The sequence below is a fragment of the Nilaparvata lugens genome, chromosome 5 (assembly GCF_014356525.2).
Source record: "Nilaparvata lugens isolate BPH chromosome 5, ASM1435652v1, whole genome shotgun sequence".
NCBI classification, from domain to species: domain Eukaryota; kingdom Metazoa; phylum Arthropoda; class Insecta; order Hemiptera; family Delphacidae; genus Nilaparvata; species Nilaparvata lugens.
Genome location: NC_052508.1, coordinates 50,796,262 through 50,819,014, shown reverse-complemented (window position 1 = coordinate 50,819,014; position 22,753 = coordinate 50,796,262). Strand labels below are relative to the sequence as shown.

The window sequence follows — 22,753 nt, the reverse complement described above, 5'->3', positions numbered from 1 at the left end:
GTGTGGTGTGTGTGTGTGTGGTGTGTGTGTGTGTGGTGTGTGTTGTGTGTGGTGTGTGTGGTGTGTGGTGTGTGTGTTGTGTGTGTGTGTGTGTGGTGTGTGTGTGTGTGTGTGGTGTGTGTGTGTGTGTGTGGTGTTGTGTGTGTGTGTGTGTGTATGAGTGTATGTGCGTCTGTGTACACGATATCTCATCTCCCAATTAACGGAATGACTTGAAATTTGAAACTTAAGGTCCTTCCCCTATAAGGATCCGACACGAACAATTTCGAACAAATCCAATTCAAGATGGCGTCTAAAATAGCGAAAATGTTGTCAAAAACAGGGTTTTTCGCGATTTTCTCGAAAACGGCTCCAACGATTTTGATCAAATTTATACCTAAAATAGTCATTGATAAGCTCTATCAACTTCCACAAGTCCCAAATCTGTAAAAATTTCAGGAGCTCCGCCCCATCAATCCAAAGTGTGATTTTAGATTCCCAATTATCAGGCTTCAGATACAATTTAAACAAAAAATTTCAAGTGGAAAAGATTGAGCATAAAAATCTCTACAATTAATGTTCAGTGACATTTTCACCTAAGATTGGAAATAAGCTCGAAATTCGAGAAAATGTGTTTATTCAATAATGCAAACTGTTGGCAACTGTTGATTCTATTAAATCATTCACTATGAAGAGATAGCAGACTTCGTGTGTCTCCAGCGTTATTGTCCTGTCACCAGCTGGCAGATCTTTGGATAGTAGACTTGAGATGCGCGTGTACACTAGCGTCAGGTAATAAATTTTCATAACGGCAAGGAAAGTAGTGTGAGTGCGCCACACCAGATTTTTGACCGAGCGAAGTGAGGTCTAAGATTCAAGTCCACGGTATGGCATTATTTCTCTTAATGTTTATTATGTTGCGCATTTACGGCGAAACGCGGTAATAGATTTTCATGAAATTTGACAGGTATGTTCCTTTTTAAATTGCGCGTCGACGTATATACAAGGTTTTTGGAAATTTTGCATTTCAAGGATAATATAAAAGGAAAAAGGAGCCTCCTCCATACGCCAATATTAGAGTAAAAATCAGACTATAGAATTATTCATCATAAATCAGCTGTTTAGTGGACTATAATACTACCCGTTCAAAAACATCAAACATCTTGAAAATGTATCTTTCCATCAACGTTGTAGACATTTGCAGTCAGACCTGATAACAGCGCTCACACTCACATTCCGGGACGTCACGTCACGGTACGATAGGACAGAAAGCTCTATGTTTATTTAGGATTTTTTCTAGACATTTTAAATTGATAAATTATATATTAATTTTTGAGAAAACATAACAGATCAATGTAACTTACTGAGCGCGAGGTCTACTGTTCACAGAACTACTAGTTACTCTAATATTGGCGTATGAAGGAGGCTCCTTTTTCCTTTTATATTATCCTTGAAATGCAAAATTTCCAAAAACCTTGTATAAGTTTAAAAAACACATTTAAAAAAGGAACATACCTGTCAAATTTCATGAAAATCTATTACCGCGTTTCGCCGTAAATGCGCAACATATAAACATTTAAACATTAAGAGAAATGCCAAACCGTCGACTTGAATCTTAGACCTCACTTCGATCGGTCAATTAGGGTTATGTGCATTAACTTGAAATTTCTAATGTGAAATTAGCTGAGAAATTGAATGAAACCAATTGGAAGTATATAACTTTTACAATTGTTGAGATACTAGGAAAAATATGTACAAAAACGTAATTTTCCAATTCCATAGGGATATATGTAGGATAATTTATTGTTCAATGATATTTCAAATCAGAGTAAATTGTAGATGATTCATTCTGAGACCCCCCCCCCCTCAAACCTCATAAATCAAGATTTGCGTGCGTTCTACAGTGAAATATAATGAATCTTTTTTCTTTAGAACTAAATTATCACTTTTTCCTTCGATTAAAAACACAGTCAAACAACATGTATTCTAGTAATATTCATTTTAAATTGAAAATTAGGTTTTTTAGCATATTTATTTATTTATATTCCCCCATTATAACAACAATCATTGAAGTTGCGTACATCTTATTGGCTTCATTAGATTTATGAGCTTAATTATAGGCTATTTTTAATTGCCTTTATCAGATGTATTAGCTAATTTTACATAAGAAATTACTTTTATAGTGCCCTCTTGAGGCAGCCAGAAATTTATAAAATGAGAAATTTGAATAGAATGTGCAACCTTGAATAGAATGTGCAACCTTCTGCCATCATTATCTCGGTAACTGAGAATTTTGGGGCCCATTTTTACTGAAATATTTCGCTTTATTTAGATGTAAGAAAACCACTGACGAAGTGTATCGATCTATTTTAGAAACTCTCTCTATATAGGCCTATACCTCATTTCTATATTTATACTGTAATTCAATTTCAAATTTTTAATTTACCTGGTCTGAAAAGATTGACTAATAAGACTATTGACTAAGAGTAATTTTGGGTGAAAAAATCACTCTCATTTCAAAAACAGTTCTGTCTAACAAGAGAAACATTTTCAAGAGTTCTTCTGGGAATAAGCTGATTTACTGTGACAATTTCCGTTCACTGCACCTATATGCCGTTACTAGACCAAACTACTTCAGCTTGAAAGTTTGCAATCCAATCTGTTTTCCCATTTTCACTGCAACAATTTTCTTTTATTATCGACTTTTTACAAGACTGACCGCAACAAACCAAGTGTATTGAGTGAGGATAATCTAAATCTAAACCGAGACTAAGCTGGGAGAGACAGCTAGCCATTGAAAGAAGTACAACAGACTGACAGAGCTCTCATTTCTCTTGTTAAAGCTTGTTTAGTTTCGCTACTTCGAGGTCAACGAACCCACATTACTGGTGAAAAGAACTTTTACAGACTGAAAGAATGAGTGACCATGTCCATGAGCAATGGTGAATGTTTTCACGTCAACTGCATGACGAAATTCAAATAGGTAAGGTCAGTAAACTACATTTTCTTCACAACGGTAACCACTATGAAAATATTATTCAAAGCATAAAGATAAAGAGGCTTGGAAAGTGAAAAAGGTAAAGGATTAGAACAGTAGAAGAAAATTTTTGGCATTGAGGGAACGATTGCGTTAACAGAGACAAGAAGTGCTCGCAAGCGAATGAATGAACGGAGAAATAATACGAAAGGAGGGTCGCTGCGCATTCTGTGAGTAGAAACAACAACTATTTACATAAGTTGCTGGAGGAACCGCTAGATAGTGGGAGCGTTCATTTCTTGTTCCCAAGGTCTGTAGAAACCTTTTAGTCCAGGCAATGAATGCTCAAAAAAGGGTATAGAGGGAAAAGTTTGGAAGTCAATTTTTGACCCCGCAGTTCTGTTTAGGGTAGTGAGGAGGTAAAAATATCAAAAGTCCCCACCCCTACACCCTGTGCTAAGGGGGTGGGGTGGTTCAAAAGGTACCATTTTTTGGTTTCTCGTATATAACTCGAAAAGTATGCATTTTTCAGACATGACTATTCTATAAGAAATTGAAGCTTACATAATTTCCTACAATATTGATCTTACAACTTTTTCTATATCTTTTTCACTTTTCGAGATATCCGCTCTAAAAGATGTGACTTTTTTGAAAAAAACACATTTTCCTTCGACTTTTTGCTATTTTTGGTCTTATAACTTTTTTAATATCGATGGGAAAAATCCATGCTGATCATGAGCTTATGAAGCTTTGTTTTCTCTTCAATTTGATGTATAATTTCACAAGCTTACGCACATCCCCACGACTGTTGCAGCAGCTTCAGTGTTGAGTGTGAGATCTTCAGTTATACAAAAATAGACCAATTGACAAAGGAATTTGGAGAGAATGTTTTGAACACAATTTTTGACTTCGCAGCATTGTTGGGACTAGTTAGGGGGTGAACATATCAAAATTCCCATCCCTACCCCTTGTGCTAAAGGGTGGTTTAAAAGTTGCATTTTTTACTGTTTTGCTTACACGCTCATATCTTGAGGAATATGCGTTAAACCGACATGACTAACTATTCAAAAATAAAGCTTGATAAATTCTCTACAATATTATTTGTTCTGTGGTGATTTGTGATATCTCCAACAGTTTTCGAGATATACCCTCTTAAATGTGTAAAATTGTTAAAATAACAGCTTTTAATCCTATTTTTTGATGTTTCAGGGCCTACAACTCTCCAACAATGCATCGTAAAAATGAATGCTCACCGTAGATTTGTAGAACTTTGATTTCTCTTCAATTTGATGTATTAATTCACTACTTAATAATGTTTTCCTTCTATTGTTATAGCAGATTCAAGGTGGGAGGTGAAATTTTAATTTTGTAACAATTGATCACTTGACAATGAAATTTAAGTCTGGAACATCTGGTACACAAATTTTGATTTGGTAGCTTAATGGAGACTAGTTGTGAGGTAAACATAGAAAATATACGCATCTCCAGTCGTTGAAGGTGTGGAACAGCTAAGTTGACACTTGTTGCAGAGTTGAAAATTTCACCCCCCACCTAGAATCTGCTATAGCAATAGCAGGAAAACATTAATTTGTGGAATAATACATCAAATTAAAGAGAAAACAAAGCTCTACAAATCTACGGAGAGCATTCATTTTTACTATGAGCTTTATAAGCTCATGATCAGCATGGATTTTTCCCATCGATATTAAAAAAGTTATAAGACCAAAAATAGCAAAAAATCGAAGGAAAATGTGTTTTTTTTTTTCAAAAAAGTCACATCTTTTAGAGCGGATTTCTCGAAAAGTGAAAGAGATATAGAAAAAGTTGTAGGATCAATATTGCAGGAAATTATGTAAGCTTTAATCTCTTATAGAATAGTCATGTCTGTAAAATGCATAATTTTCGTGTTATATGCGAGAAACCAAAAAATTGTACCTTTGAACCACCCCCACCCCCTTGGCACAGGGGGTAAGGGTGGGGACTTTTGATATGTTTCCTCCTCACTACCCTAAACAGAACTGCGGGGTCAAAAATTGTCACCTCACCTCCTCACTACCCTAAACAGAACTGCGGGGTCAAAAATTGTCTTCCAAACTTTTCCCTCTATAACACTTCGTTGACTGGGCTATTTCTATTATAGACCTAGCTTCTTCCTGCTTCATGATATGTCATAATATATCATTGCATGATACACTGTTATACAATTGTAATGACTAATTTCAGGAAATAAAAGCGATTGGAGGAACATGGATGGAAAACGTGTGGATTTTCAAAAGACGAGTATTGTAGGATTATCTTATGTGAAATATTTATATGCTGTTTTATAAATAGTTGATCGATGTAGTTATGCACTGAGCCGATACTTAAGATGAGAAATCTGAGCACTGTCAAGAAAAATAAAAGTACAAATCTATGTAACTGTATATAAATCCTGTTGTGTTGTATGGGGCAGAAACCTGGGGTTTGAAAAAGAAAGATGAAGACCTACTGAGTATATGGGAACGTAAGATTCTGAGAAGAATATACGGTCCAGTATGTATTGATGGAGAATGGAAACTTCGACAGGCTGCGTGACCTGTACAGAAAGCCACCTATTGTACATGAGATAAAAGTGAGATGTTAGAGCTGGTCATGTAGAAAGAATGAGCGATTCAGGAGCCGTGAAATAGTCTTCAGAGAAAACACCAGGTAAAAGTAGACTGAAAGGATGTCCACGCAAGCGCTGGCTGGAGGATGTAGAAGATGATCTTTGGAAAATAGGCGTTAGGGGATGGAGACGCAAGGCTGCCGACAGAGAAGAGTGGAGAGGCATTCTAGAAAAGGTCAAGGCCCTGGATGGGCTGTGTAAGTAAGTATATGTAAGCCATGGAGTAAGTAAGTATAAATAGTTACCGATACTGTAATGAGATTGGCAGAGAACTGAAATTCCAGTCACTCAAGTGAGGTCCATGTTATAATGGGCCATTTAAAGTTAAGTAGGCATAAGTGAAAGGGAACATTACTAAGATTGATGGAGGTTTTTCGAATTAAAGTTTCTATTTGGGATATTTTTTGAATTTTTAAAAATTTATCACAAACAAGAACAAGATAAACAAATTTTAATGCAAATGCAGAGTGAATAAAAAACTTGACACTTAATGATTGAGTTGAGGTAAGATTGATGAAAATCAGTTGCTTAAGTTTGAACATTTAATAGATCAAATCATTATGCGGATACATTCAACAATATACTATAAAATTTCTGCTACTCAAATCCAAATGCCAATTATTTCCTCCCAAAACTGTAAAACTAATCCAAAGCAAGCGGATCTTTGGTCAGCAGGGGTTGAGTCTCGCCTGCAATTGGGGGTTGGAGTAGTTTATGCACTTCAATTTCCGGGTCGATATTGGAAGAAGTTTCTTTTTTTACCGCTTCTGAATGAATTGCTGGAACGGCATAGGGCTTCAATCTGAGTCTCAGAGGATTCAGGAAGTCGTCATGCTCAAAATGTTCTTCACAAACTACTCTATAATTCACGGTTTTTTTGGAAACTGATGCATCCAAACTCTCATTGGCGCAGAATTTGACCCATAATTCGCATATGGAAGGTCTATTGACAGGGAAACGATAGAAATGTAGGTCTGGATGAGTAGATCTGCTTTTTCTGCATCCTCTGACTGCACACATATTTCGGCTGACAATTTTCTTTTCAGCGTTGAGTGTCCTGATCAATTCCCTGATTTTGTCTGAAACAAAAGAAACTAAAAATGAACTATATACTGCAAGAAATGAAGGCTGATCAATGACTAGGAATTTGGGACAGAACTTCCATTCTTAATCAGAGCTATCTACGATTTCGAGCTTGAGGAATCATTCATTCATTCTCCAATTATTGAATCACACTGATTGGAGAAAGCGAATGAGTCCATCCATTGTTATGTTAACAAATTGAACAGAACCCTTCTATAATCATAATATGAAGAAACTAGTGGAAGGCTACACCTGGCAAAAGTGACTCCAGTTGGAGTACAATCATTGAAAAGAAAAAAGTTTCCGAACTTGTAAACACAATTCATCTTAACAAACAGGGAAATTACAATAATTTAAATAAAGTAGGTACAATGGGTGTTGGAGATTGTGATTCATCTTAATATTTTTATATTGAAATAATTTTGCACTGAAAATTAATATAAGTACCCTGTTTGTGGGTATAAGTATCAGAGCAAAGTTTGTTCCTACATAAGGATGATTCGAAAATAAGAAGTAATGTGATCTAAAGGCGTTTTCAGAACTAGATGTGGCACTGAGCTTAAACGTAGAAAAACATTTGCTGAAGTTTTAAAAGAACTGGAAAGATTTGAAACATCAACTGATTTTACAAAGCAAGCGGAATTTTGTACTGCAATGTGTCGCGTCTGCTACGATCGCAATTGGGTTTTGAAGTAGTTAATGTACTTCTTATTCGGTGCCCCAGTATTCGAAGTTTATTCTTGATCCCCTTCCCAATGAATTGTTGGAACTGAAAAAAGTTTCAATGTGCATTAGATATCATTCAGGAAGTTGTGATGCTCAAAGTTTTATTCACCCAAACTACTCCTCTGTTCAAGGCTTTTTTGTGAACTGCTTGCTTTCAAACACTTATTGGCGCGAAAATTGACCCATTATTCGCAAAGAAATTGAGATGTATTGATTTCATTTGAAATCCTGCAAAACTAAAGGTATTTATATATTTTATTCTGAAGTTTTCCAGCTAAAGGTAGGCGCACACAGATCGTCATCGGACGGACGGCACGCATCGGACGGATCGGATTATTATAATTGACGCATTGTTTTCAATTGGAGTGCGCATACCTATCCGACGGATCGGATTATTATAATTGACGCATTGTTTTCAATTGGAGTGCGCATACCTATACGGATGCGGATAGGTATGCGCACTCCAATTGAAAACAATGCGTCAATTATAATAATCCGATCCGTCCGATGCGTGCCGTCCGTCCGATGACGATCTGTGTGCGTCTACCTCAACTGCGTACTGCTCACAATGTCAAAAAGGCGGCGTTTATTGCAGCCAACTACCACGCATCGAAGGGAGTGGAAAGCTCTATTAATAACATCCTTTGTGAAAAAATTGAAGGGGAACCGCGTAGGATCAATATGATGACAGGAACCCCTTGTCTCGAATTAGACAACCGAGAATCAGGATTGTTATCATCCGTTTTGGGAAATGGCAAAAATGCGTCAGTAGTTTTTATTTCACCAGCTACCGACAAAAAAGAGGGCGGTCAGAAACGCAAAAAAGGAGAAGGAGAAGATAATCTGCGGCCAGGAAAGAGTGAGATAAAAATAGGAAAAAATGACGAGGGACGGTAGATGGAAGGGAAGTACTAAGTCCCGCTTTTGAAGGGGTTGTTTAATGTTTTCTGTTTTCGAAATTCACGACAGATCAATACACAACTCAACCACCTCCACATCACAAATATAAGCAAAACCTGAGCTGGTTGCTCTTGCTGCCGCCTTCAGCTCTCATTTTCAACCTTGCTAGTTTTTAAATTGCCTTTTTTCAATTCCTATTATATTATTATGTTCATGACCAAAAAAATTGGGGAAGCTATGCTTTTGAAATTTTATTTTCAGATTTTGTTTTCCATTAGTTTGTATTCTAATATTTTATTTATATAATTCACTTTTTCTTCGTGAATATTCAGAACCCTTCAGAAAAAAGGGGAATAAATTTTGGAATGAAGGTATTTAATATAGAAAGAATGAAAATTAAGGCACTTCTATGAAAGCCGGGTAGGGGAAAAAATAAACAAGTGCAAAAGATGGAAGATCTTTGTTAGGGTAATATACGAAAATTAAAATAAAATTCCTTATTATTGTTTATAATACGAGTAATTAAACACTATGTAATAAGATAATCCGATGTCTTTGACTACAAAATTATTTAAATTTCAAATTAATTTTTTTATTAAATATAATCACGAAGTTTTTGGTGATCACAGATTGTTTTATTATCTTCATGTAAAATAGAATAGCATATAATTGAGTCCTAATCTCTGGTAAAACGATGTATATACGATCTTTTATTTTTTATAGTACTGTAAATAATAAATTATACTATGGTATTGTCCAAGATAGTTCAGTAAGTGTTCAACAAAACCTATAAGATCAGCTTCTCAACGGTCAAGTAATCACAAAATTTACAGTTCTATTGAAAGTAGCTGGTTTCTTTGTTTTTAGTTCCAGGCAAAACCATCAACAATAATTAAGAAATTTTCATTGCTAGCTTTTCTGGATCACTGGCGAACCATGAAACGACGCACGAGTGAGCAAAGCACTGACTTTGTGTTTTTCGTCGGATTTACCCTCTGTTTCGACAGTTATTAAGCTACCAAATCTCTGCTGTTGGCTCGGAAGTGATAAAAAATCACTAAAACGTAGAGAAAAGGACGTCAAATTTGAAATAAATGAATGATCATACCTGTGGACTTGGCGTATCAGTTGTTTGGATACTAAAACTACTGTTCCTTATTTTAATGAATTTTGGCAACGGATACAGTTACTACATTGAATTTCATCAGCTACTTGATATATTAGTTACTGGATTGGATACAGAATAGGCTACATACTTCATCGGATTGACAGTAATCATATTGTGAGACAAATTATTTACAAACAGACCAACACAATACTAAAGCCGTGTTCACACTGAACAAATGTTCGACAAACATGTTTGTAGAAATAGTTTGGACAAATTTTAACATGTTTGACTAACAATGTTTGCCCGGAGCCAGTGAGGACGCGTCACCAAACAGAATATTTGAAAGTGGGTAAGAACAGGTTTTATGTTTTACAGCTCTCAAAACTGAAAATGTTTGGAAAAACAGTAATTTTTTGTTTGTCCCTGAGATTCTCAACAAACATGTTTGCCGAATATGTATGTCGAACATTTGCTCAGTGTGGACACGGCTTAAGAGTTTAACTGAATGTTTTTATTAGAATAAACTGGTTCATGTTCATCGATATGAATGAAATGCAAATTATGCAGGTCAGTGAAAAATGAACAAGACTAGAAGTTTGGTATTGCCTTTTATACATTTTATCTATTAGAACATAACGAAACAGGTAACTTAATCCCAACGTATTCTAAACAGAAAAATAAATATATCCTATGAAATTAAAAAAATAATAATGGACATTGATTTCTACACACAAGAAAAGTGACCTGAAATCATTTTCAAATTATTCTTGACTATAAAAAATGAATTCATTTTAGAAAATTTACTGCTATCCATAATTAAATTCACCTGTAATATAAAGTTGTAAATTAATTAGGTAAACGTACAAGTAAATCTACTTCAATCCTAAATATATCTATCACAGCCAACATAGGTAATTGAATTTCTACCATTTTCAAAAAAAATCAACTAAGAAATTTATAACAATTATCAATTGTCAATGGATGGTATTTAATTTAATCTTTGAAAAAAAATTCAATTGACAATAAATCTTATTTTTAGACTATCTTCTAGAGATAAAATCCTGATTTGATTAGACTAGCTTAATGTCTCCTTAATTGAAATAAATCCACCCAAATAGGCTCAACAGTACAACAGCCATTCTTTCTCCTTGATTATTGTGATGTCTATTCAGTCTTACAATATTCTTAGTCTTGGTTCGATAACAATAAATTACACTTATAGCTTTCTATGCATATCAGCCACAAGGTCATGTGAAGCCGTTGAGCAGCAGAATATCATTGAGAAAGGCGCTGGGGTGCATTTCGGCGAAACAGGTGCTGCACTGGAACCGGTTGCAGGCGAGACACTTGCTGCTGGTGCGTGTGCTGTGTGCAGCCGCATATCGGCTGCCATGCGTCTGCGCCATCTTGCGGTAGCAGCCCGAACACCGGTGGCGGGTCACCTTGCGTGGACCTGGCAGCTCTATCAGCTGGTGCTCCTCCTTCAAGGTCACAATGTCATCTGCAAAGCATCAGCTGATATTATGCGGTGTTCTAAATGAACTGTGCACTTCTAGAAACTATCCATTTTTTATTTTTGATGATGTCTACATGAGCCCCTAGCAAAGTGATCCCTAGTTGGATTTCATCCCAACGAGCTGGCAACGCGGCAATACGAGGTCTAGGTTCATCTGGGGTTACCCTTAAAAAACACTGGAGTAAGGTGACTGCAACAGAAATGAGGTTCCATAGGAGAACAATAGGAAAGACCAGACGTGATAGATGGCGAAATGAGAGAGAGAGAGGGGAGAAGTGGGAAGAAGAGCTTAGATGGATGACATTAAAAAAAGGCAACTCAAATGGTTTGGGCACCTCAACAGAATGCAAGAATGTCTCCCGGTAAAGGAAGTGGTGGTGGCTAGAAGGGAGGGAAAGAGACAGAGGGGTAGACCCTAGGATGAACTGGGAGAGTTATCTGGAGGGATTGGGTGAGAGATAGGCAGGACGATGCGAGATCGATATGAGAAGAATTTATTGATTGATTGTTCCGCTGTCTTTATTAAAAACCTAAGAGGGCGAAGTTAGGGCGCAGCCGGCCCTCTCTTACACTTAACCCTCAAATTTAAGAATGGCATAGGATAGGACAACGTGGAGAAGATGGACTGAGGCTGGTACCCCTATGCTGTGGTGGCAGAAGGGGTGGAGAAAAAGAAGAAAGAAGAAGGTTCAACTGTCAGCTTGCTAGATTGCATTGAATGATTTAATGATGCATGTAATCACAACTTCCTTTAAAATTTGCTCCATCCTAAGAAGAATGCCAACGTAGACAAGTCCCAGACTCTTAACTTGATCTCTGGACCGATTTACCCCTTCCACAGCATCAAGATGCTACCAACAATGTTGATCATCCAGCTATTTGAGTCAACCATCCATCATGCCGAAATTTTATAATTAGGAATACAGCAGTCAGGCATGCGCAGTTGGCATCTTTTACTTCCGCCCACCCCCTTTCCTCGCCACCGAACAACTAGGGATCTTCTCGTCAGTCCAATACTGTATCAACTTAGTCAACTTATTAGCTCGAGTTGAAAGTACATACGTTGAAATTCAAATCGTGTTAAGCATTGTATGACGCAGCTGATTTCAGACCTGGTGTTGTCAGTCAATTCGTTTGGCATGGAATTATTAGAAGTGGCTATGATATAATCATATTATAATATTGTGTCCTATGGAGAATAGCAACTTTGTTAAGTAATACTGTTGGTTATCTGTTTAACGTAAGTTGAAAGCAGAGAAAAGGAAGTGGAATGTACAAAATTGGTTGAAATTCTCTGAGTTATGCATTGCATGCCCATTGCCCACAGCCTCTATTGACAGCTGTTTTCAGACCTGGTTTTTATGTAGTTCCCAGAGTTATAGATACATAACTCGATGCTTTTGAACATATTTGTTTCATGTTTACTTGCTTTTCGAAAGTTTCAATTCGGGGTGACCAGTTGAATTTATGCAAAGTTGCCATTCTCCTGAAGCCGGGGCATCCAACTAGAGATGCTTGTGATGAGGAAATGGAATTATTTATCTAAAGCAAAATAATACCAAATTTCATGTAAATATTGAGTTATATCTGGCCCACAACAGGCACGAAAAATCAGATTTCTGAATAAGATGAAGTAAACACTTAAATAAAACTAAGTGTTGGAAAAACTGTAGAAGTTTTTGATAACATTACAAAATTAGTCCAGATATTGTTCCAATCAGAGTACTGATGTGCTTCCATTATTTCATCCTCTGTGGAAGAAGGAGGTTGAGGATGATTTTACTTTTAAGCAAATACATTTTTGGCACATGATGAATCAAATTAAATATTGGATTCAAATATAAATGAAAACGATACTATTCCAAATGAAATTTAAAATATTATTTTTAATTCACTCACCTTTTTACTTGATATTGTTCCAATCAGAGTACTGATGTGCTTCCATTATTTCATCCTCTGTGGAAGAAGGAGGTTGAGGATGATTTTACTTTTAAGCAAATACATTTTTGGCACATGATCAATCAAATTAAATATTGGATTCAAATATAAATGAAAACGATACTATGCCAAATGAAATTTAAAATATTATTTTTAATTCACTCACCTTTTTACTTGATATTGTTCCAATCATAGTACTGATGTGCAACCATTATTTCATCCTCTGTGGAAGAAAATACCAATAACCTTTCCAGATTTAAATTCAAATTTGTAACAAACGTTTTTACACATTTTATTGACATTCGTGAAATATCACAATAGAAATTTATCATACGGAATGACTCATTGTCATATGAAAATAATTTGAATTAAATATTTTCAAATGCATAATGATGGAATTTCTTCAATCTTGTTGGTAGTGCTTTACGAATGTATGTGCTTTTAAGTCAGATTTTCTGCTGCTTTTGTAAGGACAATGGGAACATTGAAATTTGGGAGGCACTCCACACTCGTTTCTCACATGAAAGTTCAAACTTTTTTTCGCTTTGTAGTTTTTCGGACAGTTGGGGCACTGAAACCGCGCACTCTTCAACAAGTTGTTCGCATCTTCTGCCCAAATTTCGAAATCTGAAACATTTCGAAAATCTAAGTGAGGTCTTTGCAGAAGGTTTTTAAGCGAAAATAGATGTAAAATTTTAAATAGGGACTTGGTTTAAGAGAATTGGTTAAAATCGTGTTGTGTTACCAATGAATTTACTCAGCAAGAAGCGCTTTGGACTACACACAAAACATCATTGAAATTCATTAAACATGAATTCATTAAAGAATTGAAGAATTCATTAAACATGAAGGTTAATAACTTTAAGCCGGTACTAGACAATGAAATGTTTTTCAAAACGGTTAGTTAAGAGCTTAGCACTAGACTCTGTGTAGTCCAAAGCGCTTCTTGCTGAGTAAAATTCATTGGTTTTACACGTTTTCAAAGTTTCACGATTTTTCAACTATTACGATTTCATGGTTTAAAACTATTGTAACAGATTTTTATTGGAACGACTGAAGTGGGCTGTTTCTTCATTTAATTAAAACGTCATAGAATCGTTTAATGATTGGTTTGAGAACAACAAATGTTCAGTGTTTTTTTTTTTGTAATTTGTTTCTACACAGCGTTCATACTAGAACTATAATGATTTATAACCGGAAGTGACGTACATGCTAAGAGTAATCAATCCAGGGATTGAGTCAAAATTAGGAGGTTAATTGAACAGATAGAAATAACAGCTAGAACAATAATTTCAGAATAATCTATTTCAAGGTTTTACACATTATATATCTTGTTATAATTGATACATTTTCAATTAAAACACTTCAGATATCCTTCTTCTAACACAACTGTTGATCAGAAGAATTCAAAAAAGGTTTTTGGTTTTTATCCTATAATAAAGAGTGACTAGGAATTGAGCTCCTAAATCAAGCTAAATCAATTCAAACTCTGAATCAAGCTAGAAAATAATTGAGATGTATTTCTCGAAATGTTGTCAGGTTGAAATATAGGTGGATTCAGCTTCGTGACAATATTTTATACTATTTTAGATTGAAGGTGTGACGAATTCAAATGGAGGAAACAGCGATCACATAATAAAACTGCAATTTCAAATTGTATGATGTGGTTGCTGGATGTAATAAGGACTCAAAACACTAGGTATTGATAATGGTTGCAACATATCTTATATTAGAATTTGTGAAAAACCTCTCAATTTGAACATGAACTGTACTGGATTTAACTTTTACGAAGGAAAAGTTATCACTTTAATGAAAGACAAAATTATCAATATGATATCTGAGAAAAGTACAGAAATCTAGCCAAAATTGATCTATTATTGAAAATAATTTCATTCAAGTAACAGTTATTAGTTTTATCTCCCAATGAATGAGCGTTGTTGAAATACTGTATTTTGTCACTTTCAAGAAATTGAAGTCAGAAACAGGAATAGAAACTTGAGCAAATATTTTTTTCCAAGAATAAGGACTTTCTAGAAAAAAAGAAAGAAAGAAAGCAGTTTTTACAAAATGAGCAGCATTTTAAGGACATTCAATGTTTGCAATAAATGTGGGATCTGAATGCTTTTTTTTGTCAATAGAAATTATATGAATTTGAATTAGTATTTGAGAAAATCGAAATAACTGGGCTCTGCTGTATTTCTTAACAACAAACGTTTATTAAATTGTTTGAAATTACAAATGAAATATATACAATAAATACATATTTAAAATAAAACAATAAATAAATATATTTAAAATAAAACTATTTCTCCAATATAGGCTACTTGTTACAGATTGGACTGATGCTTGGAGATGAGGTGATATCTGAGGTAGTTCTGCCTGGAGCAAGTGAAGGAACAGAGGGAACAGGCAAAGCGAGGTGCTCCACACTCCTTCTTCAAGTGATGGAGAAGTCTGCTCCCATGTTTGTAATTGCTCCTACAGTTAGGACACTGGTAACGGCCATCTTCTAACAACATTTCTACATTTGTTGTCTCGTCGGCGACTGCAACATTTTAAAATACGCAGAATCAATTAACAAAATTATAGTCACAGAGTATAAAGAAGTCAGGATTGCCTTCCCGATGTCATGATTGAAATTAATGTTTGTTGAGTAGGCTACTAATTAATAATCGTATAATGTTTGGGAGTCGAATTAATGAGATGAATAAGACTGTTAAGATATGTCTACTTTTCAATATTCATCTCAATTCGAATTCTAGAAAATTATGTTCAAAAAATGAAGAAGTCTTGAGATCTCTTGATAAGTTATTAAAAACAATACTGCTGATTTAAATAAGAATATTACATTATTTTGGGAATAATAAATAATGTTTAGTCAGTACCATGTTTCTCAAAATTGATCCACCAAAATTTAGGTGTTGGTGTTTAACACTTTTTAGCCTTTATTTATGAGGGATGGGTGGAATTGAATTAGGAGAAAGAGGGAACTTTAAAACAATTAAGAACCTCTTAAAAGAAATCAAACATTTTAATTCATTTATTAGCCATGAATTAATACAAAAGGACGCTATAAAATCATATACAGCACTACAGAGAATTAACATAACAATTATAAATATTTTGATTGTGTATACAAAATTGATGATCATTTCATAACTGACATAGCCTGAATAATAAGACAAATTATAAATCTGAACGTAAGAGAAAAACACATGTAATACGGCTTCAAGAAAGGCTAGGTACATATATTATAAAAATAAATAAACTCTTCTTACAATGAATTCAGGATAATTGAATTATTTATTGAATAAATTGTTTTTCGTTAATCAATTAACTAGTTATAAATTAAGTTGGCAGTAAATGTTATACTGGTAAATAATAATACTGTTACTGTCACCCAATACAGTTCCAAAAAGGTAAGAATCAAACCTACCTACAGGAAAACAATGTTTTTTATAGAACTATATTTTTAATATTAAAAACAATCATCTATAGAATCCAACAGCTATAAAATGTATGAAAATAAATAATTATACTTGATAAAAATTCCTATAAAAAAAGCTAATTACAAATTCTCGTCATAATAATTGCCTAGCTCAGCCTAATACATTGGAAGCATATTGGAATGTCAAAGTCAAAAATATATATTTACCTTTATTAGATTATCACAATTCTTTATTGCTCTATCTTTAAATAAGCCTTAAAATCTAAGTATCTATAAGAATATTCATACAATAAAATTATTTAAGTAGTTAAGGACGGAATACATGCTTATTATGAAACGTAGGAATTTTACCCGTAGTTTTAGTTAGTTAAGCAATGAGTTTATAAATAAAATAAATTATTTAACAAAGAATTACCATGGCGCGGTATAATTGTTAACATTTTCTTATATTAGTTGATGGTCAGTTGAAACAAATAAAAAATATAGTGGAAAGGATGGACATACAAATAATAGATCCTAGCAAGGAAATTGTAAACTAAGTTCTCAAATATCTTATCAAAATAGGATCACGGTATTCTGATTTCAAAATTAGTAGCTTTTCTTCTTTTCGAAAAAAAACAATATTTTATGTATCATCTATTATTGTTTAGAAACGAAGTACAATAACAACGTTCCTAATTTGAACATGTTCAAATGTCTTGGTGAGGCACTACAATACTGAATACGCCAAAAAAGTAAAAAATGAAATCTTCTATTGAAGAATAAACAGAATTAATAAATCTTTAGAACTACTACTCTCTCTTATAGTATAGCCCAGAATTCCAATAAACCTCGGTGGAGTTTGCTCTTAAAATAATATAATTTTTGTTTTAATATACAATATTCAAGCTTACTAGAATAAAATTCTAACTAGATAATAACAACAATAAATAAACATAATATATCATACAACCAACAAAATCTAGATACTGTATGTATTAAACAATAATAAATAATTATTCATCTATGATAGTCAATACTATGAGTAAACTTTTTCAATGTTAATAAGTTCTTATCTAACCCTTTATAGAACTTTCAAAATGTTATTATACATATTTCAGTAGTAAACAGTTAAAAAAACAAATACTTTCATAAGAAATAGTTGACAAAAATATCAATACGTCACTTTGATATGGAGAAAACTTGGAATCGCTTCTCATATGAACATAAAAAATGAAAATAAATAAAGAAATTTAACAAAATATTCAAGGGCAAGATCATTTTGGAAGTCCTGGCGGAATTGCACTATAATTTGAGACGGGATGAATAATATTCTCTATCGAATATCACTATTAAATATTCAACAACTTCAATATACATTGAAATAACATCTCCAACAGTATTGCTTATAGAGATCATGGAAATCTTACATTAGTCGAATACCCTCATTCTCTTTAGGAAACTAAACTTCCCAAATAACAAGGTGTTCAATACCTGAATTTACCTAGGCTTTGTGAAGTAATCCAGACAGATTAAACACATAATTATCATACAAAACATGTATACTGTCTATCTATGACAGTACTGTCAACAATATTGGACTAAAATGTTTCAACGGATTGAGTCATAAACATAAAATTGTGTTTCAGAGTTCAATTACATGTAAAATTAATTATATTTGAAGTTGATTATCATTATGGAAGAGTTACATGAAAAGATTTAAATAGCACAGTATTATCAGTAGCAAAATAGTCAATTAACTATCAACTTTCATAATCACCCACAGAAATTTTAAAATTAATTTCACAAATGAAGCTCACCGTCTCTTCAACATTGATGAGTTATCATATTGATGAAAAACTTTCTTCAAAGTAAAAGTTAGTGCATTAAATTGAAAAATTTGAGAATCAGTGTAATTTTACCGATAGAATGAGATTTCAAGTAATCACAATTTTTAGCCACGAATTTTATCAAACAGTCTCATAAAACTATCAACTCAAACGTAATTTGTCACCATTAATTTAACTTACAAACACAATTTTATGTTAATTTTTGCACATCACCTAGGTAAACACTATTCTTAAAACTAATAATTATTATAACACTTTATTAATTCTCGAAAATTTTCATATTCTTTGAATTCATATAACATTTATATTTTCTAGAATACTTATGGCAATTTGATACCCAACAACCGTCTAATACCAAGATCTGAAGCAAGCCAGCAAATTTTATCCCTCCACGCGAACTGATATCAATCATATTAAATAATATTTCAGCTTCACAAACCAGTAACATTCTATAACCGAATTTGAACGACTCCAATTACAAACAACTCCAATCTCTTAACCAATCAGCAAATAGATACAGTATCTTACTTCCCAAATCCCTCGTTTGTTCATTTGAAAATTCTATACTGGTATCAAATTTGAACTGAGTAATAACTCTAATCTCTCATCTAACCAAGAATAATATTGGTAGAATCCAAGAATCTAACTTTATATCTATTCTAAATCATCTAACTATTCTTCATTTTTAACTTATTCCTTTCCTCTATAATCAAATAGAATATAATCTATTGTAAGTGAAAGATGGCTTTTGATAATTTTGAAATATTATAGTCTCTTAGTTTCAATGACATAATTTTTACAAATTCGAGTGCAGAACTGATAATCTGGAAGACTAGCCTGACTTTATCCTTCAAGGCTTCACAAATCTGAATCAACAACAACGTTCCAAAAACAAGTCGGAATGCATAGAATTGAACTAAATTGAATAACGATTGTATTGCAGTTGAATGAACGAATGGTGATCAAATCTTCAATTTGTGGACAACGAGCAGGTGCTTCTTCCAGTTATCCTTGCGTGCGATGCTCCTCCGACAGACAGGGCACTCGAAGATGTCATGTGACACCTTCATGTGCACATGCTTGATGTGCTTCTTGATGTTGTACTTGGACTTGAAGTACTTGGAGCAGATGCCGCAATGGTTGTCGCTGTGCTCGAGGAGGTCGATCCCAATGGAGGACGCCGCCGCAGGCGAGTAGGCCAGGTGATTGGCGTTGCGTTCTCCGACCAATGACGTGCGATCTGCTCAACCACGCGCCAAATTCAAAAACAAAAGTCAGTCAGTGATTTTTGAATGAAACCAGTAGTGTGGAAATAATAAAAAATAATTTAACAAAAATGTAAAGGGAAAAAAGGATGGGAAGAAAAATTATAAAGTGGATATTGAATTGGTTAAAGTTGAGGTTAGTAAATGAAAGAAAGCCTAGATTAGAACCCATCAATTGGAAAAGGATCTAGTATGGAAATTAATTTTAATCTGTTCGAGTCAATTCTTTGAAAAATTAACATTATAATTGTTTGTGTGATGTGATATTTCTCTATATGAATTTATATCTCTTCGAATTAATTCTATGAACATTATAATTATTGTTTGAGTGATATGGTACTTCTCTATATTAATTTATATATCTCTTCGAATTAATTCTTTCAAAAATTAACATTATTATAGTTTGAGTCAGGTTGTGGTATTTCTCTATAAGGCCCAGACACCACGTCACTTCTGTGTGAATTGAAACATACGTTTATATAGGAGTGGCATGGAAGGGACAAAAATCAGCGCCACGTCCTTGCCATAAGCTACTACTGAGTGAATTGGGCCTACAGGTTGACAACATTTACTTTATTACAGAAATGGCTGTTATCAGTGAATTAATATTATTGAGATATTTAAAATCTTCACGAGATTTTTTGTTTGGTTTCAATGACAGAGGAATAGATAATAATAATGATAATGGTATTGTTCAGAGAAACGACACAGAAGCGTGTAGATAGAATAGGAAATTTTGTTATAATTTTTCAAGATCCTCAATGAATGATAGAACTCAAAAGATGAAAAATTGTATAAATGTGACCCACGAATAGAATAGTAACAAAGTGTAAAAATGTTATAATTAGATTTTGAGTTGAGATTGAATTTTTACAGGCAGGGATACATGGAAGTGGAATAATTTATAGAAAGGAAGTATGGAAATAAAAAATGAAATCATTGGAAGAAGAGTAAAGAGCAATAACCAAAACCCGGAAATATGGACTCCTTCAAAATCAACCTGGAATGCTGAATGAACTATGCCAAGTTTTAAATTGTACACTGTGGTGAATGTTAGAGATTGTCAAGAATTCCATGTTTAATGGAAGTTCACATTTATTGAAATCCAGTTTAGGTATGTTTCTATTCCAAAGAGCACGTTGCTTTAGTTTGATGATTTTGAATAATGTTCACTGATCAGCTTGTTCTTGATTGCTATATTTGTGGAGGATAGATCACACAGTGAAGCTGAATTATTTATCCTAGGCTCGTAGTATCAAATATATTTTCATAAGATCAAATAAGGGAATTTTATTGATAATTTTCCTGTTTTCGTAAAATTTGTATGCATACAGTAATTAAAATTTATACAGTTAACATTATAAACATTACAAAATTTATACAGTAAATAAGATAGAGCGGCATTGGAACCATTGTTTTAAAGTTGACGTTTTGTAGGACATGACAAATTTCACCCAATGAAATCTTATTATTGTTGTCGTAATATATAGAAACGAAAAATTGTTGTATGACGTATGGCGTATGAAAATTTCATTCATAATAAATTGAGCATTATAATGAATAGTGCTTTTTACACCAAAATGGGTACAACTTCAAGATGATATCGCACAATTTGAGAACGACAGAGAAGCTATCAGTTTCTAAGCGAAGTGAAAAAACGGGGGAGCAAAAAAAGTGGCAGGTTGACTGGGAATCGAAGCAAGTACCCTGCGGTCAATAGCCGGCCACAGTCGGTGTTCGCTCTGAAAATTGAACAAGCTGAAGAAAATCGGCGGAAAGAAGACAGCAAGTACTGTAATAAGGAAGAAAGATAATAAGTGATAAGAGACGATCGACAGATGACAAGAGGGAGAGATTGAAAGAAAGATGGTTAGGCTGAGAGAGAAGTCAAAACAGACGATTACAGACGAAGAGAAATAGTGATAAAAGACGAAATATGAATAGATTATAAGTGAGAGAGTGTGTTCTTTTTACTTTCTTGATTGAGTTAAGAATTGAGTTTCAATGTTCTTCATCTGGCTAATCAATATTCAATTGAGCGATAACGTTTCCAATCTAATATCCATTTTTGTTGATGTTTAACTAAGAAAACTGTCGAATATAAATCATGAGCTATTAGAAGTATTTGAAATGATGGAATACTTGATGAAAATGAATAAATGTATGTCGAAAAAAGGTTGTGGGATTTGGTACAACTGAGAGTCATGAGGAGCCAACAGTAGATAAGAGAAGGATTTGGAGGTGGAAGATGAATAATAAAAAATAAATGCTGAGCAAGAGAGTGAGATAGTTCAAAATTGGAAAAAAGTAAAAAAGTAAAAAAGTTGGCCGGTAATGAAAAAAAGATATGGAAATAATAGTGTTGAAAAATGGTGGTGAGAGAGTAAGAAAGGAAGAAATAGAGAGAGTGATAGAAAGAGATGGAAAAGACCGATGAGTTGAAATCTGAGTAAGAAATACCGTACGTGAGAGAGTTTGAGTTGGGAGAAAAGTTGGATAAACAACGAAAAAGGCGGCACAAGCAATAAGAGAGAGAAGGAAAAAACAACGGTTGAGAAAGATAGAGTGATAAGACCATCACTCTCTCTCTCTCTCTTTCTATGACTCTCTCTATTTCACAAGAAAATATGAGAGACACTTTTATATTGCGATAGAGTGAGACGGTATGATCGTATTGTTGTTGGGAGCTAACGGTTAATTGAAGAGAGCGTGCTAGAGTCCACCAACTTTCTACCAAGCTGGAGAGCTTATGACTGGATCCTCTCAAGAGCGAGCAAAAAGTGCGTTCATTGCACGCTCTGACATGAAAAATGGCCTACAGTCAGATTCTCTTCAGACTGTCAGCATTGGCTGAAAGGGAAGCATTCAAGGAATCCTGACAGTTCCTGATGAATCACTGCAGCCGCAGGAAAAGTGGACCGACCGACGAAAAGTGAACCGCGAACGTTTCCGGCAAAACGCCGAACAATACTCTCACGATCATAGCCGAGCTGCTATATCATTGAAGACCATATCTACATCTATAGCTGTATCCATGCTCGTAGAAATCAATGCAAACTGGAGAGATCAAACAAAATAGGAATTACAATCCACTGTAATAATATTCTCACGAGCTACGAAGAGTCACTGAAAGGTGAACTGGTCAAACAAAATACAAGAGAAAAGTGGTACAATCCATCGCATCTTGGATTGGACATAGCAAGTTACGGTAAAGAAACCATTAATACTCAATTGAAAAATAAAGTACCTACAGTGCAATATAAGAAACTTTGGTATTGATTTAAAGTATATATATTTTAAATGTCAAATGTAAGCTAGGATTACCGTACCGTACAAG

At 34.1% G+C, this 22,753-nt stretch overlaps 2 protein-coding genes across 39 annotated transcripts in view; one reads left to right on the top strand and one right to left on the bottom strand.

The window, feature by feature from the left end:
- Nucleotides 1–22,753, top strand: part of LOC111063080 (longitudinals lacking protein) — a 592,348-nt gene that overhangs the window by 118,626 nt on the left and 450,969 nt on the right. The window lies entirely within an intron of this gene.
- LOC111052424 (THAP domain-containing protein 1) lies at nucleotides 6,132–7,683 on the bottom strand. The gene has a single exon (XM_022339084.2). It carries the CDS (start codon nucleotides 6,621–6,623, stop codon nucleotides 6,246–6,248), a length of 378 nt encoding a protein of 125 aa, XP_022194776.2. The 5' UTR covers nucleotides 6,624–7,683; the 3' UTR covers nucleotides 6,132–6,245.